At 52.2% G+C, this 20,609-nt stretch overlaps 2 protein-coding genes across 3 annotated transcripts; both read left to right on the plus strand.

The window, feature by feature from the left end:
* The first annotated feature begins 783 nt into the window (after nt 1-783).
* Golt1a (golgi transport 1A) lies at nt 784-12,180 on the plus strand. Its single transcript, XM_047521057.1, has 5 exons — nt 784-902; nt 9,324-9,415; nt 10,349-10,527; nt 11,216-11,279; nt 11,857-12,180. The coding sequence occupies exons 1-5, from the start codon at nt 878-880 to the stop codon at nt 11,893-11,895; spliced, it is 399 nt and encodes a 132-aa protein (XP_047377013.1). The 5' UTR covers nt 784-877; the 3' UTR covers nt 11,896-12,180.
* Kiss1 (KiSS-1 metastasis suppressor) lies at nt 12,069-18,906 on the plus strand. Of its 2 annotated transcripts, none has more exons than XM_047521055.1 (3): nt 12,069-12,180; nt 16,360-16,500; nt 18,513-18,906. In XM_047521055.1, the coding sequence occupies exons 2-3, from the start codon at nt 16,398-16,400 to the stop codon at nt 18,821-18,823; spliced, it is 414 nt and encodes a 137-aa protein (XP_047377011.1). In that variant the 5' UTR covers nt 12,069-12,180; nt 16,360-16,397; the 3' UTR covers nt 18,824-18,906. The 2 variants fall into 2 exon arrangements, with proteins under 2 accessions (XP_047377011.1, XP_047377012.1); XM_047521056.1 differs by lacking the exon at nt 12,069-12,180 and adding an exon at nt 13,310-13,587.
* The last annotated feature ends 1,703 nt before the right edge of the window (nt 18,907-20,609 follow it).

Below are 20,609 nucleotides of genomic sequence, written 5' to 3' on the forward strand. Positions count from 1 at the left end.
TTTAAATGATGTGTGGAGATGAGTTCTATCACCTACGAACTTCATTTCTGGGTAAAGGGCACACAGTTCAAAGGAGGTGTTGAGAACTGCATCTCTAAAATGGGGTAAAGGGTGTTAGGAACCTTCTGTACCCTCCCTTCTCGGGCCCACTGAGCAGGAATAGATGCACCCTATCTACACAGCTGGTAGGCAGACTGGGACCAAGCCTCCCTAATTGATTACCCAGCCCTGCCCTAAGCTCAAATGCAGGGCTTTGTCTTCCATAGCTCAACTTTGCATTCCAAAGCTGAACACTGCTCAGGGAGAGGAGGTCATAGCCCTGGAGATCTGACTCCCTTGTGGCACATTTGCCCTGATTAACCGGAGTCTGGCCTGGCCATGGGGCCTGCTGCAGGTTTTACTCGGGTGGTTGTTGCCCCCTAGTGTCCATCATGTGAACAGCACAAAAGGACATTCCAGATGAATTTACTGGTTCCCAGAGACCCACCGATTTCAACTCTTCCCACACTCTCCACCAAACCAGCCAAGGAACCCAGGCATCCCCTCAGGCCCCAATTCTTCCATATCCAATGCTACTTTTCTAGAGGAGATGGAGATTGGAACTGCTGAGTTCAGCCTCAGGGCATGGGGTGGACGCAGAAAGGGTGAGGTAGGTGTTGCCCTCTCTGGGAACTGAGGGAGCCTAGGTCTTTAAGAGCTGCTGCTGTGTGTGTGTGTGTGTGTGTGTGTGTAGTGGGAGGGTGGTGGGAGTTAATGATTCACCAAAGGCCTCTTCGCAATTACCAAGGGTCAACTTCCTGTGAGCATGCACACGCTTGGTCCTTTGGGCTCTCACCACTAGCCAGTGACCTGGAAGGCCCACCAGGTGGACCGCAGCATGATCTCCATCACTGAGTGGCAGAGTGAGTGCAGCCATCAGGTGGAGGGGCTGGGCTGGGGGTGCGGGCCAGGGTGGGCTGAAGCTGGGCCCCTCCCAGCCTGGCTCTGTCTGAGGAACTTACAAACGTGACCTCTGGAACCGGTGGCTGGGAGCCGCTGTGTTGGCACCCTGGGACCGCAGGTTCAAGGCAGGCGTGGCCCCCTTGTGACTCGCAGATGGGGGCTGCTCGGGGCACACAAACCCTAAGGTCCCCTGTGGGCCGCATCAGAAACCAAACTGCCCACACCACTGTGTGGTCACGCCTAAACATCCCGCCCTTGCCTTTGGGGGAGAAGGCAGGGAGATGGTCCATAGGAGGGACCACAGAGTCCACAAAGGGGGCACGGGGAGGGAGGCTGTGGCTCAGCGGGCTTCGTGGTGTGAGTGTCTTAGAGGCTCCTCAGCCTCGCTCTCATTGTGAAGTGAGGAGGATACTCATTCTCTGAACGCATCCGTCTCTGCTGTGCGCCACGCACGGTGCTGGCAGAGAGCAGACAACTGAGAATGAGACAGACTTCCAGAGAGGACAGGCAGGCAGGCAGGCAATTACCCAGAGAAGAATGGGTATGTCAGAGGTGGGTAAGTCCCCTGGATAAATCCAAGGGTAAGGAGGCTGGGGGAGTTTGAAGTAGGAAAGTTGCTGGGTTACAGAGTGGTCAGGGAAGGCTTCCCTGAGAAGGGGAGCGAGGAAGTCGTCATCAGCTACCCGAAGAAAAATGTTCCAGGAGGAAGGAACAGCCAGTGCAAAGACCCTGAGGCATGCTCATACTTGGTGTGTTTGAAGACCAACAAGGAAGCTGGTGTGGTTGGAGCAAAAGGAGCCCAGGAGAGAGTTTAGGTCAGGGAGATCACTCAGAGGCCAGACCAGGAGGACTTACAGGCCATGGTAAGGATCTTGCAAGATGGGAAAGCACTGGCTACGTCGTGCAGAGGAGTGGTGCTCTATTTATATTTCTAAAAGATCACTCTGGATGCGGGGCTGGGAACAGATTGCAGAGGGGCGAGGGCGGCAACCGGGAGGCCAGTTCTGTGCTGAGAGAAGGCGGAGGAGCCCAGGGAGTGGTGGAAGGCGGTCCACGCTGGCTCTGTTTTGAGGAATTTGCTGGTGGATGGATGTGGGGTGTGAGAGAAAGAAGGGTCGGGACCCTGCCTGCGGAGGGGTCTCACCTGGGTGGTTGGCGGGGCTGAGTAGGGGTCTCACCTGGGCGTTGGTGGGATTGGGTAGGAGGGCGCTGGAGCTGAACTTCAGGCCTGCTGAGTTTCTCTGGGCTGTTAGGCATCCAGATGGGAGGTTGGGTGGGCAGTTGGGTGTGTGAGCCTGGCGTTCAAGAGGGAGACCTCGCTGGAGGGAGAATGTGGAATGTGGAGGTCGCCTGTATATAGATAGATACTGTTTGGAATCGTGAGAGCCATGAACTCACCAAGGGCGTAATTTCCCAGCCTCTGCACTCCCGACCCTTGGGGACAGGATGATTCTTTGTTGGGGGGCCATCTCATGCATTGTGGGATTTTAGCAGTACCCTGGGCCTCTACCCACTAGCTGCCATTAGCAAGCCCTCCCTGCCCCTTGCGACAATCCAAATATTGCCAAATGCTCCCCAGAGAACAAAATTGCCTCCCCCTGTATTTCCACCTTGCCCAGCTGAGAATCAACCACCTACAGAATAAACGCACAGAGAAGAGTGCAGAGCCCGCCAGGGGCAGCCTGCCAAGGTACCAAACCAATCAGCCTAGGAGCAAATATCCTCTTATCAAATGCAATAAGTCCTAAGAAAATGTACTGAGTCCATATGAGAGGAAGGAGTAGATTCAGGTCAGGGAACAAAGTGGAGAAATGACATGAGTTGAGACCCGAAGGATGAGGAGCACTGTTCCGGGTAAGGAAACCACACATACAAAGGCCCTGAGGCAGATACCCATCCAGGAAACAAGGAAGAGCCGTGGGGTTGCGCACGAGGGAAGTGGGAGGAGACAAAAGTGGGGGCCGCAGGCCATGATAAGGGTGAATGGTCTCTTTGTGCTAAGCAGAGCCTTAATGTGATTGGATGTACATTCCCAGGCCTCCTGGAGGACATAGCTATAAAACTCAGCTGTGTTGGAGCTGGGATTGTGGCTCAGTGGTAGAGCACTTGCCTAGCGTGTATGAGGCACTGGGTCCAATTCTCAGCACCACATATGAAAAAATAAATGTCCATTGACAACTAAAAAATATCAAAAAAAAAAAACCAAAAAGCAAAAAAACACAAAATACTTAACTGTGGCTGGGCGTGGTGGTGCCCGCCTGTAATCCCAGTGACTAGGGAGGCTGAGGCAGGAGGATGTCAAGTTCAAAGCCAACCTCAGTGGCTTAGCAAGGCCCTAAGCAACTCAGTGAGACCCTGTATCTAAATAAAATACAAAATATGGCTGGGGATGTGGCTCAGTGGTTAAGCACCCCTGGGTTCAATCCCTGCTGCCAAACAAACAAAAATACCCCCAAATCTGTGGCATGAGCAGGGAAGAGTGGCATGCCTCATACCGCAAGGGTGGCTCTCGGGCTCTGCCTCTAGGGCTGGCCAGGCAGTAGAGACCCTTTCACACCTTTGCAAAAAACCAAGGGAGGTGCAGGGTGCAGGAGGGAAGATGAATCTCTCAGTTTGGGACCATGGAGTTCAGACCTCCTGGCAGGCAGTAGGATGTGTTTGGGGCTCGAGAGGGGCTTGGGCTGCACGGATAAACAGCGATGTGGTCAGCACATAGGTGGGACTTAAAGACACGGGAAGGTGAGTGAAAACAGAATGAGAAGAGAAGGGAGCTCAGGCCCAGGCCCTGAGCAAGTCAGGGAGAGAGAAGGGGAGCTGGCCGAGGAGACAGAACGGGGAGGCATCAGGAGGAAAATCAGGAATGTGGTGTCAGGGACACCAAGAGAAAGGACGTCTCAACCCGTGAGTGGCCACCCGCTCGCCGCTGAGGACTGACCTGCCCATTGGATTTGGTAACATGGAGGTCATTAATGGCCAAAGTAAGAGCAATCCCTGCAGACGTGGACTGGACCAGATTGGTCAAGGACACTTCAGAGTCAGACAACCGGATTCAAAGGCGGGTTCTGCCAGCTGCTGTCTGTGTACCCCCGGGCAAGTGGTGTAACCTCTCAGTGTTCAGCTTTGTTTGTGAATCAGGGCTCACAGCAACACCTACCTCACAGGCAGCCACAGAAACAAATGAGTTAAGTGTCCAAAGTGCTTAGACTGAGCCTGGCACAGAGTGAGCATTGCTGTCAATCACTGCTGTTACCTGTGAGAGGTGAAGCCTGCTCTTCTTTCCCTTCTCTCCTTTGCCTCTAGAACAAATCAGTCTTAAAGCCCTACAGTGGAACACAAAGAGGGGGTACCCAGAGTTGGGGTGTCAGCCCCGGTGTGTGAGAATAGTACTCAGTGGGGTGGCCTGTGCAAGGTGTCACAGCCAAGGCAGGGAGGGAAGGGCATCCGACAGGGTGGGTGAGGGTGGAGGGTACCTTCATGGTGCAGACACCTGCAGATGCTGCCTGATGATTAAAGACCCATCTTCAGGGGTGGGTCAGCCTATGCCACCTAGGAGGATGCGGTGGGAGGACACAGCCTCGCATTCGGGGTGTTTCTGCCTAAGACACGTAACTAGAACCCGGTCACGAGGAAGAAGCAGACAAACCCACATGTAGAGATGGCTACCAAATAGGTGGCCTGAATCTTCAAAATGGGTGGGGTAGCATCAAGGAAAGACTGAGGTACTGTTCCCAACAGTGGACTAAAGGGAGATGACAATCAAACGCCCTCCGGGATGCGAATTACCTTCATTTCCTGTAAGTAACATTCCTGGGACCACTTGAGTGGGGTCCCAGGGCTTGTGGATAGGAAGACTTCATTGGGTTTTTTTGTTGTTGTTTGGTTGGTTTTGGTTTTTTTTTAGTTGTAGGTGGACACAATACCTTTATTTTTATGTGGAGCTCAGAATCAAACCCAGGGCCTCACGCATGCTAGGCAAGCGCGCTACCACTGAGCCACAACCCCAGCCCAAGACTTCTCTGTTAATTTCCCAATTTCCTGGCAATATCTTGGCTCTCTAGGAGAACGAAGGGAAACCACACCAAAGTATTCAGGAACAGACACGAGCCAGGAGGCAACGACTCTCAAATATGTCAGGAAAATTCTTTTTTTGTAACATACTGCAACTTTTCTGTGCATTTTGTGATTATTAAAAAGAGGAAAAGAAAAGGGAGAAAAGGTGGAGGACTCCTGGCTGAGGCGTGGACCATGCACCTGCTCAGGAGATTACTTCCCTGGAGCTGTCGCTGCTTTCTGGAGGAAGAAAGACATTGAACCTGGCTTCGGCAAATGCGAGCTAGAAGCAGGGCTCTGGCTGCAGGTTGCAGGCTCCCCTTGGCAGCGGCTTGGGAGTCGGGGCGCAGGGGAGTCTAACTAAACACCTCTCACCAGGTGGCGCCCTAGAGAACCAGGCGGCCCTGAAGCCGGTCAGCCTCTGCACTTTCTACTCCTTGTGACTACCCCAGTTGCCTCCAGAAGGGGGCGGGCTTCCCCCTCTGTCTGGATCGTGGGACTGTGGACTGCATACTCCTGTCTCTCTCCCCGAGCATCTCTGTGCCAAGACCGCCCCACCCACTGTGTTCACTGCCATGGTGGCTGCCCTGAGAGGAACTTCAAGAGCAACCCCCAGCTAAAACCACCAAGGCACTCCAGAGGCAAGGGTTGGGAGGAAGGTCTGAAGCCTGCGTTTGAGAATCACTTCCTGACCTTTTTCTGTGAGGTTTTGTGCTCACTGAACACTGCAAGTGGTAGTGTGGCCCTTAAAGAGGACTAGCCCTACAAGGGAAAATTCTGGAATTGCACCACCCCTTGAAGAGGGTGAAACAAGTTGGGAGAGTGATAATCATCCCAGCCAGCGAGAGCCCCTTTTGCAAAAGAAAAAAGTATAATATAGGGAAGAAGACATAAAATGTAGATTTTTTTAAACAACTGATAAACAGTTTATTAAAATAGCTGACTTAGACATCTGCAATGGTGACTTCAACCTCCACATCTGACCTGGTACCGATGCAAGTAATCTGCTCCCCAGTCTCGGAAGGACCGCGTGAGTCAGGCACGTGCATTCTCATGTGGATGCGTCCTGGATTCTCGTGAGTCTTAGAACCTCCACCACAAGGAGTGTTTCTCAGAGTGATTCTCAGATTCTTGGTAGGGATCAGAGATGGTCAAGTCAGTGCACATCTCCAGGGGTTTCCCTTGTGGCTGGCTAGAGTCATTGTAACTGGGTGAATTTGCCACCTCTGCTTTCTGAGGGTGTCTTTCCAGAATGTTTAAAAGCCATGGTTGGGTTGGGCATGGCAGCTCATGCCTGTAATCCCAGGAGCTCAGGAAGCTGAGGCAGGAGGATCAAAGCCAGCCTCAGCAACAGCGAGGTGCTAAGCCACTCAGTGAGACCCTGTCTCTAAATAAAATACAAAATAGGGCTGGGATGTGATTCAGTGGTTAAGTACCTGGTTCCTAAAATAAATAAATAAAAAGGGCTGGGGATGTGGCACAGTAATTAAGTGCCCCGGGGTTCAATCCTCAGTGCCAAAAAAAAAAAAAAAATCTGGTAACAGATTATAAAGAATTAACTCAAGAAAGACAATTGTGTTGTTTCCTTTCAGTTGTAACTATAATTTATAGTTACAACTATATAATTTATACAGTTATATAATTTATAGTAAAACTTTGTTTTTGCAGTCCTGTCTCTAAAAAACCAGAATAATTCCCCCCTCACTTTTAACAACTATCTGTAAAAGCATGATAATGCTACCCATTTCATAGAAGTCAAGGGGACCAACTGTGAGATGTTAGTCAACAAGACCAAGAGTATCAATACCATTCAGTGGGGAAAGGAATGGTTTTCAACAAATCCTTCTGGGAAAACTGGCTATACACATACAAAAGAATGAAGTTGGGCCCTTATTATACACCATATGCAATGGTTATTTCAAAATGGATCAAAGACCTAAACATGAGAACCACAGCTCTAAAATTCTTAGAAGAAAGCGTAGGGGAAAGCTTTGTGACACAGGTCTTGGCAATGTCTTATTGGATGGAACATCAAAAGCACAGACAACAAAAGGAAAAATAGATCAGTCCAACTACACTGAAATGGGAACTTCTGTGAATCAAAGGACACAATCAGCAGAGTGAAAAGGCAACCTAAAAAAGGAGAAAATATTTGTATATCATATGCATGACAAGGGGTCAATATCCAGAGTACATAAAGAACTCCTATAAAACTCAACAAGAACAACCTGATTAAAAAATAAGCAAGGACTTGAATAGACACTGCTCCAGAGAGGATACACAAATGGCCAATGAGCCCATGCAAAGATGCTCCCCACGGCCACACATGAGGAAAATGCAAATCAAAGTCCCATTGTGAGGCTACCTCATATCCATTAGTATGGCTGCTACCAATAAAAAACAAAAATCAAAACAAAACAAAACAAAATCTGGAAATCAGGTGTTGGCAAGGATGTGGAGAAATTGGAACCTTTACACACTGCTGATGGGAATGTAAAATGATGCAGCCACTTTGGAAAACAGCATGGTAGTTTTTCCAAAAATTATGAGAATTACAAGAAGATCCAGCAATTCTACTCCTGGATAATACTGCTCGGTATTAAAGTAGGGTCTTGAAGAGATACTTTTTACACCTGTATTTGTAGCAGCATTATTCACAAAGGCCAAAACATGGAAGTAATCCAGATGTTCATCCACAGATGAATAGATCAAAAAGTGTGGTATTTACACATAGGGACTTTTATTCAGCCTTAAAAAGGAAAGAAATTCTGATACATGGCACAGCTGAAGGAGGCTGGAGAATATTATAATAAATGCAGTAAGCCAGTTACAAGAGACAAATGTTGAACGATTCCACCTCTCTGAGGTTGCTAGGGCAGACAAATTCATAGAGACACCAGTAACTTGGGAGCCTGAGGCAGGAGGCTCATGAGTTCCAAGCCAGCCTCAGCAACTTAGCAAGACCCTGTCTTTAAATAAAATATTTTGAAAAGGACTGGGGATGTGGCTCAGTGGTTAAGTCCCCCTGGGTTTAATCCCTGGTATCAAAAAAAAAAAAAAAAAAAAAAAAAAGATTCTTAGAGAGCAAGTGGAACTGTGGTTGTGGGTGAGGCAGAGCAGGGAGTTAATGAGTCCAGAGATTTAATGAAGAACATAGATTTAATGAGCACAGAGATTCGGTTTTGGAAGATGAAGAGTCCTGGAAGTAGACAGTGGTGCTGGTGTACTTAATACCACAGAACTGTGCAGGGAAAAATGGTTAAGATGGTAGCTTCTGTGTTATATGTGTTTTCCCACAATTGAGAATTTAAACTTTTAATTTAATTTTTCAAATGAAGCAACACAGTGGATGCTATCTGTTGACTATCACAATGGCAAAGATAAGAACAATCGATAATTCTATGCGATGGAGAGAGTTCAAGACACAAGGAAGCTCAGATCCTGTGGCTGGCACATCTCTTCTGGAAGGGAGTGATCTAAAACCTGTATCAAATGTCCAGAGTGACCAAACAGGGTGCCCTGCTTTCTGGCCTTAAGCAAACTCCTGAGCTTCAGAGGATGCCCCGAGGCACGTCGCCAACAGGCTGGCATGGTCAGAGTGGTTCCCCCTGAACAGAGCTGCCCCACTCCACTAGGCTGAATTCAAGGAGGCGGAGCGTGTGGGGTGGGCTCCCCAGGTGGCTGCTGCAGGAGCCAGAGGAGAGAAGAGCAGGGACAACCTTGGCGGAGGTTCCCAAGCACCTTCCTGGCTGATGATGTCCATATTCCCAGCTGGGTGAGAGGCCAACACCTGAGAGCAGGGGTCTGGGGAGTTTTGAGGAGAAAGGGGACTGAGCATTGTTGGGGAAGGTGGCGACAACCTCTTAAGAACCCCAGCTGGACAGTTCTGAGGCTCTGGGGCTGGTGGTCGAGAGCTTACATCGACGCACTCCTGTCCCCTACGGGTGGCTCCAGGTATTAACTGCTTAAGCACAGAAACAGTAGGCAGATGTTTGTGATCAGCCAGGACCTGAGCCTGAAAATGATCTGCATAAATGCAGCCCTGGAGGACAGGAGGATGCTGAAACTCCAAAGGAGTGCAGGTGGCACTGGCTTCCTCATGAGCCATGGTGTGAGGAAGTGCCCGGCACAGTTCCCTGGTGCCAAACATAGTTCATGTCCATCTTCCTTCCCCTGCCCATCCCTCCTTCCCCAGACTCCACAGAAGCTGAGATTCCTGGGTGGAAATGGAGCTGCTTCTAGAGGGCACCTGTCCTGTGGTGATGGGAAAGTGTCAGGGTCTCACCTGATCCCCAAAGTCCAATCCTCCACCACCTCCTTGCCCTTTGCAGAGATTGGTGTGGGCATCACCGGCTTCGGCATCTTCTTCATCCTCTTTGGAATACTCCTGTACTTTGATTCGGTGCTCCTGGCTTTTGGAAACGTGAGTCCCCCGGTCCTATGTACCTCTCCTGGCCCAGCCTCCTGAGGTCACCACCATCAGGAGGGTCAACCCTAAGTTCATTCACGTCATGCCCATCCAGGGTTCAGACATCATCAAGCTGGGACAGACGAGGGTCCCCTGGGGATGGATACCAGGGCTTGCCAGGCACAGAGAAACTGAGGACCAAGATTCTATGTCAAGCTCTGGGTGAGGGCTTAGGGGTTCTACAATGACTCCCAGCCTCTGGGAATAGGGATTATACCATGTACCTTCGTGGCTGGGGAGGACAGCCATGGCAGAGGGAAAGTTACTCTAAGATGAACACATTCACTATGAAACAAGAGGCTTACAGAAAGAGGAAGATGAAGGAACTTTGGAAAGGAAATGGGTGCGGGGGTGGATGAAGCACTTGCAGGTGGTTGGAACAGCAAGAGGAAGCATGGAGGAGGAGAGGGAAGGCACAGAATACCCTAAAAGAAAGCCACATTGATGGGGCCCTGAGCACCCATAAGGGACATTTAGACAGCATCAGGCCTGACCCCAGAAGGTTCCAGGTGACTTTGGGTAGGATTCTCTAACCTATTTAGGACTCAGTCTTCAGCTTTGTAAAGAGGACCCCATCTTCCCTGGGGACACGATGAGAAATGAAGTTACATACAAGGAAGTGGTTGGAATCCAAGGACTTGGCTGGCAAACTGGAGATCTCCAAGGTTGTCCTTGTCCATCCCCTGCCTCTGGGTGATTTTGTTCCTAACCAGCTGGAATTACTCCAGGGTCTGGGGTTCGGCCACATTGCTGGAACACCCCTGCCACCTGGTCCTGAAGACTTAGCAGGCCCTGCCCTGCCCTGCCCAGGTGGCTCCAGCCCCCAGTCCCTGACTCCTCCTGGGCCATGGGCTTGCCCTCAGGCTCCTCCCTCTTCCTGCCCCGCAGCTGCTGTTCCTGAGCGGCCTCTCCTTCATCATCGGTCTGAGGAGGACGTTCTCCTTCTTCTTCCAGCGGCACAAGTTCAAGGGGACTGGCTTCTTCCTGGGGGGTGTGGTCATTGTGCTCCTGCGCTGGCCCCTCCTGGGCATGCTCCTGGAAACCTACGGCTTCTTCAGCCTCTTCAAGTGAGTGCAGAGCCTGTTATCCTCAGGAGGTGAGGCCCATGGCCCAGTGGCTGTCAGAAGTCCATCTCTAAGCTCCTCACCCATCCAGGACCCGGGCTCCCTTCCCCCACCAGGCTCACTGCCCTGCACAGGGTGGCACGCACATGGTGGGTCAGGCCCTGCCAGTCATTTGATACAACTGGGACACCAAGAGTAGAGGTGGCTCCATGCCCGGGGCTGTGAGGCCCAAGGCGGGGGCAGTGGGAGCACAGCCTCCCAGGGCTCTGTGCCCAGGTGCCAGCACACCTGGAGCAGGTGCTTCACACCTGGTCCTGGAGGAGGGGGAGGCGTCAGGCCGGAGTAATAATAAAGGGAGTAACAAACACAAGTAGGGTTTTGCACGCGGTCCTGTGATGCAGTTCTAATGTTATTAACCCATTTCGTGGATGGCAGCAGAGAAGGAGTCGACCAAGTGTATGCAGAGCCCCTGAGCAGAAGAGCCAAGATTGGCACACAAGGAATCTGGCTTCAGGGCCTTCCTTCTTAACACTTTACTCTCTCTAAAAGGGGTGTGCAGAACCAAGCCTGCCCCCAGGGGCCCGCTCTCCTGGGAGCCAGGGCTAGAGCCCTAGTGGGCGGTGGACCTCAGCCTCCTCCCCTCCCTCCTCCCTCCTGGGCCATAACTGACTGCCCCTCCCCCCACTCCTAGGGGCTTTTTCCCCATGGCATTTGGCTTTCTGGGCAGCGCCTCCAACATCCCCTTCCTGAGTGCGGTAAGTGGATGGCCCCCGGGGCTCGGCGGTGGTGCCTGGGGAGGGAGAAGCGCCCCGAGTTGGTAAAACTGTTACCCCAGGTGCAGCGGACCCCCCCATCAGACCCCACCAGGTGCCCCAGCCTTCAGTCCTCTTCCCCTCCGACTCCCTTTCCATTTGACCAGAGCTAAGGAGGAGAGGGCCAGCCATAGGGTGGGGCAGAGGAAGATAGCTGTCACCTGCTCCCGACTCCAGTGGAAGAAAGGGAGACGCAGAGACTCTAGCCCAGCCAGAAAGTGCCTGGCATTTCTGTGGAGCTGATTAAGTCTGGGCCCCAGGCATGGAGAAGCCGTGTGACAGGCAGTGATAGTACATCCCGTCCTGGTCCCCACCCCCATCTCTGAAGCACCTGAGAGAACATGAACCCCTGAGATGGCCAGGGAGGCCCCACGGCCAGCACCCTGGGCACATCCCCCGCAGCCCTTCTCCCCCTCTGCGCGTGGTACCGCTCCCGGCCCCCAAGGCCAGCTCTGTAATAGCTGCATATGGAGTCTGCTCCCTCCTCTTTGTCTGGAGTAATGATTCTTGGCTCCCACAGCTGTTCCAGAGGCTTCAAGGTACCAGCTCAATGGTCTGAACCACAGAGACGAGCTCCTTGCAATGGATCGCTGGTTGAGGGGGCTGGAAGGGAGATGGGGGCTGCTTCTCAAGTCCCCCACCCAGCACTGACTCACTCCCTGTCATGTGGGGCCTCCTCACATCCACAAGGAAGGATGAAACTGAGTGACTGACCTCAATCCCCAAGTGGAAGGCAGCCAGGACTCTTGGGAGCAGAGATCTCAGCCCCATGGAGACTAGACTGGGACTGGCCTCCCAGCCTCACCCTGTATTTAAAAATGAAGATAAAATCCTCAAGCTCTGAGTGAGTCTGAGATTCGGAGTCAGTGTGTCCAACTCAGTCAATCCATCCTGGTCTCCTTGGGGTTGGCAGGGGGTGGGGCTGAAACCAACACACACACCCCATTCCAGGTATAGGAGTTTCGGCCTCTGAGGGTCAGGTCTGCTCTGCCTGCTGTAACTTCCATCCTGGTGTTTAATAATCCTCGTGAGTCAAATAGCACGTTTCCAAGTTCCTGTCAGCAGTAAACATTAGGCGAGCCGTGGTACTAATCCTAGGCACTGTCAGAAAGCGCTGCTCAACCATGACCTGATTGCTCTGCACAGCACACCTGCCAGGTAGAGCCGATTCCTGTCTGAGGGCAGAGACTCTGCCTTCCGAGGGCCCAGTCTGACAGAGGACAGTCCCTGTCCTGGGAGGCCCGTCGTCCAAGGTGAAGAGAGTTCTTGCAGGCTCAAGAAATAGAAAAAAGAAGTCACTTGCAAAGCATGAAGTTTTATCTATGAAGGGACCTCACTGTGTATAAGTGTCAAGGGTCCAAGGAGGAGGCCTGTCCCTGCCAGCACAAGCATTTACAAAACGGTGTGACGGTGGGTGCCGCAAGAGGAGGGGCAGGGCCTTTGGATGTGGTGCTGTTTGGAAGTCCCTTCTCTGCTGCTTCCCGGGTTCGTCCCCCTCCTAGGGTCACCATTTTATCCTCTTATATATAGCTGCTGACTTAACTGTCTCCCCCGTCGTCTGACCTTGTCATGTATTCATCTCCAAACCCCATTCTGAGCACTGGGCGCAGTAGTTGGGGGAAGAAAAGAGACACCCCCAACCCCAGAAGCAGAGAGTAGCCCGGGGTCGCTTGCGTCCGGCCAGGCCCAAGCTGACCTGGCTTCCTCTCAGACCTGGCAGCACGTGGGCAGGGGGAGCCCCTGGGTCAGGCTATGCCCTCCCCTCCTTCTCCTGCTCTGCACTCACTTTAGACTGGGTGTGTCGGTGGCTCTAGTGGGAAGGGAACAAGGCATTCCACGTACTCACAACTCCTCCAACAGTGTCTCCTCATTGTCTGGGGCAGAATGGGTCCCCAGCTGAGTGGGCCAGGGCAGGAAGAGGTGGAGGACAAGAAGAACTAGCGAGAATTAGAAGCCCAACCTTGGAGGGCTTCTGCGGGGGCGGAAGAGGCTGCTCCAGGCCTGAGAGCCCAGAGGGAGGCGGCCAGCAGGGTGCTGAGCTCTCTGAAGAGGGTCTGAGGACTGAGGGGGGCAGAGGTGGGCTGACGCCTGGAGACGTCACCTGGGCTTTATAAAAGGGGACTGACTGAGCAGCTGGCGAGAGTGAGCCAAGGAGCCCAGCTCCCCTCCCTCCGGTGCTCGCCCACCCAGGCAGCCTCCTCGCCTCTCCTCAGAGACCCTGTGGATCTCGCCTGGGCCAGGAAGAGCCAAGGTAGGTGTCCTGCGCATCACGCTCGGGAGGTTCTGGAGGGGAGCAGGGGTCAGTTCCCAGACTGACAGATGCACCCAGAGAGACAAAAGGGTGGGGGACACTGCTCTTTCCTGATGGCCAGCTTGGCCAGACTATTCTGGGATGCCCTGAATAGTGACGACCTGTATTTCATGCGTAAAGCCAGGACCTGGGGGTCCCAAGGGGCTCTTTCTTTCTGCAGATGGAATGCAATGAAGAAACTATCTGTGGCTGGGATTTGACGCTGCAGAATCTTCTAGAGGGAGCTGGGAGAACCACTTAGGGCTCGTGGGCAGTTCCCCCAAATAGAAACCTGACCACATGCACACCCTGTTAGCCTCTTGCTAAGAACAGGGACCAGCTACCCCAGGAAGGAAGTCACCCCGCTTCAAAGGCTTCCCAACCATGCTTGGTTGCTCTGTATTCACTAGATACAAAACTCCCTGGGGTGGGGGAGCCACAAAAATTGTCCCCAGCAGGTCAGCCTCTTAGAAGATGATGGTTCTTTTCCAAACAATTCAATCCTACCCCATGTATCAAGCACCCTGGTGACTAGGCAGTGAAGCAAGAGTTGTGTGTGTTTACGTGTGTGGGTTGTGTATGTGGAGTATGTGGAGATGTGTGTCTTGGTATGTATATGTGTATATGCAGTGTTTGTGGTATGTAGGTCTGTGTGTGCATGGCATGTGGGGAGTGTATGTGATGTGCGTGGTACATGTGTGTATGTGCACAGTGCGTGATGTGTAGCATGGTGTGTATAGCATGATGTGGGGGAAATGGTAATATGTACAGGTGTGTGTGAGTATACAGTGCGTGTGTATAGCATGTTTGTGTGTCACATGTGTGTGAGGGCAAGCAGCATTCCTCCAGGGTGCACACGGTAAGTGCTGTCCTGCTCTGCACAGTGGCCAGAATGCTCCAGCTGCAGTGCACATCAGCACACACTCCCACCTGACTCCGACCCCTCCAGGGTCCTTCTCCCGGGGAACGCTACCTCTTGTCCTGCCCAAGGACCCACAGTCCCCTCCACACCCAGACCCTGCCTGCCACTCCCACCTCCCTCTGGCTCTCTGACCTCGGCAGCACCCCACAGGGATGCCTTCTGCAGACCTCCCTTCTTCAGGTCCACTCCTGCTCTAGGCCACCATCGCCAAAGCCTGCCTGGACTTAGGCTTCCCCAGCTCCCAGGGCCCCCTGGGTACTCACATGCGCCCCGCGTGCCACTCACAGTGTTATTTTGAAATGATCAGCTTAGAAGTCAATTTCTTGTGCTGGACTTGAGAACTTGGGGGCAGGCAGCAACCTAGTCAACCCACCTGTGTACCCCCAGCACCTCAAAGCAGGGCTCAAGGAACCTCCCAACCCAACCTGGACCCTGTGTGTCTGGGGTCTGACAGCTCCTACGGCATTCTCTCTAGGGGTTAAACCTACTTCTATTCCACATCCCACCTCAGGGCTTAAGGCAGGCGCAGAAAGCTCCAGTCTGAGTTTCAAGGTGTCACAGAATCAGAGTCTGCAAGGACATGTAACCGTCTGTGTGGGCAGCTGTGGGCAGCTGATCCAATGCCCTACTCTACAGATTGACCAGTGAGGCCTGGTGGGGGGCGGCTTGCTCAGGGCAGAGCTGAGACCAGGTTCGAGTAGTGATCCCACAGCAGCATCCCTGCAGGCCATACCTGAGTCCTGCATCGGGGAGGAGACAGGAAGGGGCAATTTCGAGGGAGGCATGGGCTGGGTAGCCATGAGGAGCTGAGGGTCACAGATGCTCCCCTGCCTCCCCCAGGCCTTGCCCTGCACAGAGGTGCCAGGCTTTGCACGGTGCCCCTGCCTGCCCAGAGGTTTGTCTTTAATCATGTTTATTGAATAATATCAAAGTGCCTGATGACGTTTTCAGAGAGGAGCTGGACTTGGAGCTGGTGAAGTGGGGCGGGGGTGGCAGGCAGAGCAAGATGGTGGGGGAGGGAAACGGGGTGGGTGAGGGGCAGGACACACAGCTCCCATCTCGGCAGCCAAAATGATGAGGCCAATTCAGTCCATATCCTCTCAGAGCCCACAGAGAATAGACTGCAGAGACAATTGACCTGATAAATCAGAGAAAGGCTTTTCTCATCCCTGAATTATAGGCAATAAGACAATTTAATGACGGTCTTCAAGGCTGCAAAGGGCTCTGAGGGAGAGTACAATGACTGCCCCTTCCTTCGCCTCTTCACTCCTTTTTTTTTTTTTCCTAGAAATGATAAAGAATTAGGTTTCTACTAAAGCAGGAAGGAACAGGGTCAGATGCAGGAAGACACATACTAAGGGGAGAGTGGAACACAGGAAGCGCTGGATTTGTGCAGAGCCCAGCGTGCTCCTGGCTCCAGAGAGAAGCTTTAAAGACTTTGCCCGCTGGCTCCCAGGCTACATCTCACCCCTCCCTTCTCCAGCATTCCTCTCAAGCAAACCTGACCTTCAGAATCCTGGTCATTCTCCAACCTGAGAAATCCTGCCCCTTCCAACAAATTGAATCCTTCCTTCCTCCCTAACCATCCTCCTCCAGGAAGCCCTCCTGATGATTCTTATAGTGCTGACTACCCCCAGGCAAGTGGTCTCACCCCACTTCCCTGTGGTATTTTTTCCAGGCTTATCCTCCACTGGGAGCCTCCCAGGACTCCCAGAAAGGGAGAGGGTCTTCTCTCTCCCTTTCCCTGGGCTCTGCACCGGCAGCTAGCCCAGACTCTGTACCTGACCTAGTCCTTGTTCTCCCTGTCGCAGCCTCAGGCCACTTCCAGGACCTGCCTCCTCTCAGCAGGATGAGTGCACTGATTTCTTGGCAACTACTGCTTTTCCTCTGTGCCACCTCCTTCGGGGAGCCCCTGGCGAAGGTGGCACCTGTGGACAATCCTAGACCCACAGGTACGCATCATCTGGGAAAGGGGCAGGCGGGGGAGCAAGAGAATCATTGCAAAATTAGATATGCCATGTTTTTCAAATTTTAGCCAGTTTACTGATAGGTGTTTAATGCTGCACTTGACGGTCATCTGAGATCGCCACATGTGCATGACAGGGAGAAGAGAGACAGCTTACCACTGTTGCCGGCACCAGGAGGCTCACCTGGGCTCAGGCGCTCATTATACACCAAGCTCCTTCATGGTTTTCTCACAGCGTTCTCTGCTTATACCAAGCGCTTCTCGGCGCGGGTGTTGGGAAAACAATATGTAAGCTTCTTTTATCAGTGAATCCAGACCCTTTATAGGGGATTTGAAAAAAGAGCCTAAACACAAGGACAGACCCTTAATACCTGTCAATCTTACGAGTTCACCAGGGAACCGGTGAGTCGGGGAAACTGAAGCCCAAAGAGACCTCCCCACCTGCAGAAGCCCCGCAGGTGCCTGCACACCCCAAGAGCTCTGCTGAGTGGCGTGAGCTACGGCAGTGATAGTCCCCAAGGCAGGTGCATGAGATTGAACGCTTATTGGTTTTCAGCTTTCTAGGCAAAGTAGAGCCTGTCTCTTGGACCTCAGTCTCTAACTGTGGAACTCAGGGCATACTGCACATGTGATATAACCTCGCCACTGCCCAGGGATAACGGGCTGGCTGTTTCTGACAAAGGGCTTTAGGGGAGACCACACGCAGTGGCCTGAGCAGTGGCCTCCTGCTGGTTTGGTGGCTGTAACTGGGATCCCCTCTCCCATCTCAGTCGGACCCTCGGCAAGGAGGGAGGGACCTCCTAGGCAGATGATTATTAACTCTGGACCATGTCCATACCCTCCAAAGTGTGCCAGGGCATTGAGGAGCCAGGCACAGAGCCAACCCCCACCCAACACACACTGGCTCACAGATGAGGCCTCATTTCCACTAATCTCTTACCACAATTGGCTGACTTATTGTCTATTCAGAGCTAGTCGCCCTATTTTACTGCCAAAAAGTATAGTGAACTTAATGAGTCTTGCATGTGAAGTGCCCTCCAAATGAGCCTTGTTAACCCTCAGTGTGAAGGGGAGAAATGACAGCTGGGTGGGGGAGGTGAGCCAGTTAAGGTGACCTAGGTCATCTCTGGCCTTCATTGGCCCTGATAATAGCTTCATAGAGGATCACAAACATTTTTTAAGCAGAGATTAGTGTTGGATCACAGGTGTGTGGAGGCACAATGGCCTTGATTCCACTTTCTTGATTTACAAGTTTTTCATTAACTTTTATATGTTTAACAAGCATGTATTGAGAACCTATTATGTGCAAGGTACTGTTCTGAGCATTCTCAGTGGGGAGATAGGTGGATGAACTTGGCTCCCATCCAAGGAGCTCCCAGTCCAATGGGGAGTCAGATGTGGAAACAATCCAGAGGTTAGGCTGGGTCAGAAGAGGGGCAGAGCTGAATGTCCTCCAAATATTTTGTTTTTCTCAATTTCCAAATTCAACCTGATTTGCTTCATAAAAGAAAGTAAATTAATATAAAAGATACTTAAGATAATCTGGGAAACACTGGAAATCAAAACTATATTGAGGGAGAGAGGGGCAAAAGGTCTAACCACCCTAGCTAAGAGGTTCCTGTGTTGGTTGGTTCTGCACTGAGCTTCCCAGAGGTCAAGGGACCAAGAGTAAGCACCTCTCCCCCCCCCCCCCCCCCCGTCCCTCCCTCCCCCCCTTTTTTTTTTGTACCAGGGATTGAACTCAGGGTCTCTCAACCTCTGAGCCACATCCCCAGCCCTTTTTTGTATTTTATCTAGAGACAGGGCCTCACTGAGTTGCTTAGCGTCTCGCTGTTGCTGAGGCTGGCTTTGAACTTGCGATCCTCCTGCCTCAGCCTCCGGAGCCGCTGGGGTTAGAGGCGTGCACAACTGCGCCCGGCTGGGATGAAGCCTTGAGTGGGTGTTCCAAAGCCGTATTTCCTGGCCCCTGGCCTTACCTTCCCGTACTGTCTGCCCTAGGCCAGCGAGTGGGACCGCTGATGGTCCTGGACCCCTGGGGGCAGGACCTGCGGTGCGCCGAGAGGAAGCCTGCCCCAGCCGGGCTGAGTCCTCGCGAGGCCTCGCTGTGTCCCCCAGGCGAGAGCTCTGCGGGGCCCCAGCGGACGGGCCCGTGCACTCCACGCAGTCGCCTGATTCCCGCGCCCCGAGGCGCGGTGCTGGTGCAGCGGGAGAAGGACCTGTCCTCCTACAACTGGAACTCCTTCGGTCTGCGCTATGGCAAGCGGCAGACAGTGCCCGGAAGCCACCGGGGAGGCGCTAAGCAGGGCTGAGGGCGCGGGTGTAGGCAGTGAACTTCAAAACCGGACCAGAGGCAGAGCATGCCAGGGCTGGGGAGGGGGACTTGAGCTTCTGGCTTGAGGCAATAAAAGTAATGCCGCCAACTCACCGAGGTGTGATTAGCCTCTGATTTGTGCAAGCATCGCTGATGAGGTCGTTCCCAGTTTCTGCTCAGTAGCATCTTTAGCTGGTTTTAAGATGTCTCTGGTGTGGTCAAGGTCAGTGCTTCTGAAACTAGATGTGATGAAGAATCAGATTGTTGGTTCCCCAGTCCTTTCAGTGTTACACTCAAAATAAATAAAAAATAAAATGAACCACTGAAAACCCAAATAATGTTTTAAACAACTAAAGAGAAGCCCAAATCAAATGCTGCTTGCATGTTTCAGCAATATCAAATTTCTACCCACTGTTCTGAAGCCATTCTCTTTATTGGTAGACTTACCTCCCTGCAGATGGGTAGCACTGGGTAACATTTTGCAGAGGAACATTGGGCCAAGACCCTACTTTGAGTAGGAGGTATAAAAGAGCAGACCAGTTAAGTACATGGTCCCTTTCCTAGGGCAGTTATCAGTCAGTTGGACAGCTTGATCTGGAAAATAATGCCAACCATTACCTGTTCCCAAAGGGTTAAGTATCACCTGAGCCCCACTGTCAGACCTCTGGGGGGGGGGGTGCTTGGTCCCCAGACAGTAAGATGCGACCAACAGTGGACCCAGCCATTCACCCTCCCCCAGGGAAGCCAGACTGGATCCCATGTTACACTTCATCCTCCTAAACCACCCAGAATGGTAGGCATGTATTAGCCCCATGTTTACATGCAGAACCCCAAAATTCATAAAAAGGAATCACTGAAGGCACACAGCCAGCAAGTGGCAAGCCTAATAACGCTCTTGACACCAGAGTCTGGTTCCCCTCTGCATGGCCCTGCCTCTCTGGGATGGTGATGCAGATCAAGAAAGAGTATTTGACCTCCTGGGACACCTGGGGTGCCCAATAGCTGGGGAGGAAACATTTCAGTAGGAAGAATAGACCTTGTCATTAGGAAAACCCCAGGAAAGCTGCCCTCCCAACCACAAGACAACTCACAGGGTACCCCTATCCTGCTTGGTCTGGGATGGAAATGTTCTTTCCCAGAGGGATTGTGGAACCCACCCGCCTACTGTGAAGCACCACAGTTTTCTACCCATTACAGAAACCAGGATTCTGCAGGATGGAGGCAGAGCCGTGTTGCTATGGCAACAAGATAGGCTGCCATGGGAACGTGACAACCTGCCCCACCCCCATCTTTACCCTTGAAACCACCCTCCAGGATCTCTCAAATTACCCATACTGCTGTGAGCTCGAGTCATAGCTTGTCTTGACAGCATGACATTATTGATATTCAGAAGAGTATTTCATCCCCCCACAGCCTGGGGTGTGCCTCTGAACCTTTTGGAGAGGAATCATAAACTCCACACCTGTAAGCAAGTTCTCCTAGCCCCCCGGAACCAAGCCTTTCTCTGGTGAAGCCCGTGGGTAGGGGGAGGCCAATGGGTCTCTACAATCTGCTCTTAGTCTCAGTTTTACAAAAGTCTCAATTTTACAAAAGGTTGCCTGTGCTTGTGTGGTTCAGAGTGGGGAGTCTGGGGCAGGACTTGCTTTGGGTTGTTGCGGGAACCAGGATATAATAAAGAGCCCCCCCATCCCTCACCTCAGGATCTGATTTCCAGTCATTTCCCTAATATACGTCCAAATTCGTCTTTACAAATATTCCTTCAATTTAGAAAGATGGCAGTCTCG

This window comes from Sciurus carolinensis, chromosome 12, assembly GCF_902686445.1.
Source record: "Sciurus carolinensis chromosome 12, mSciCar1.2, whole genome shotgun sequence".
In the NCBI taxonomy this organism is placed as follows: domain Eukaryota; kingdom Metazoa; phylum Chordata; class Mammalia; order Rodentia; family Sciuridae; genus Sciurus; species Sciurus carolinensis.

Excerpts from the sequence above, each read along its gene's own strand:
- Golt1a (XM_047521057.1), top strand. The coding sequence starts at position 878 with ATGATCTCCATCACTGAGTGGCAGA. Across the intron at positions 903-9,323 it reads CTCCATCACTGAGTGGCAGA|AGATTGGTGTGGGCATCACC; the intron begins GTGAGTGCAGCC and ends TGCCCTTTGCAG. Across the intron at positions 9,416-10,348 it reads TGCTCCTGGCTTTTGGAAAC|CTGCTGTTCCTGAGCGGCCT; the intron begins GTGAGTCCCCCG and ends CCTGCCCCGCAG.
- Kiss1 (XM_047521055.1), top strand. The coding sequence starts at position 16,398 with ATGAGTGCACTGATTTCTTGGCAACTACTGCTTTTCCTCTGTGCCACC. Across the intron at positions 16,501-18,512 it reads GGACAATCCTAGACCCACAG|GCCAGCGAGTGGGACCGCTG; the intron begins GTACGCATCATC and ends TGTCTGCCCTAG.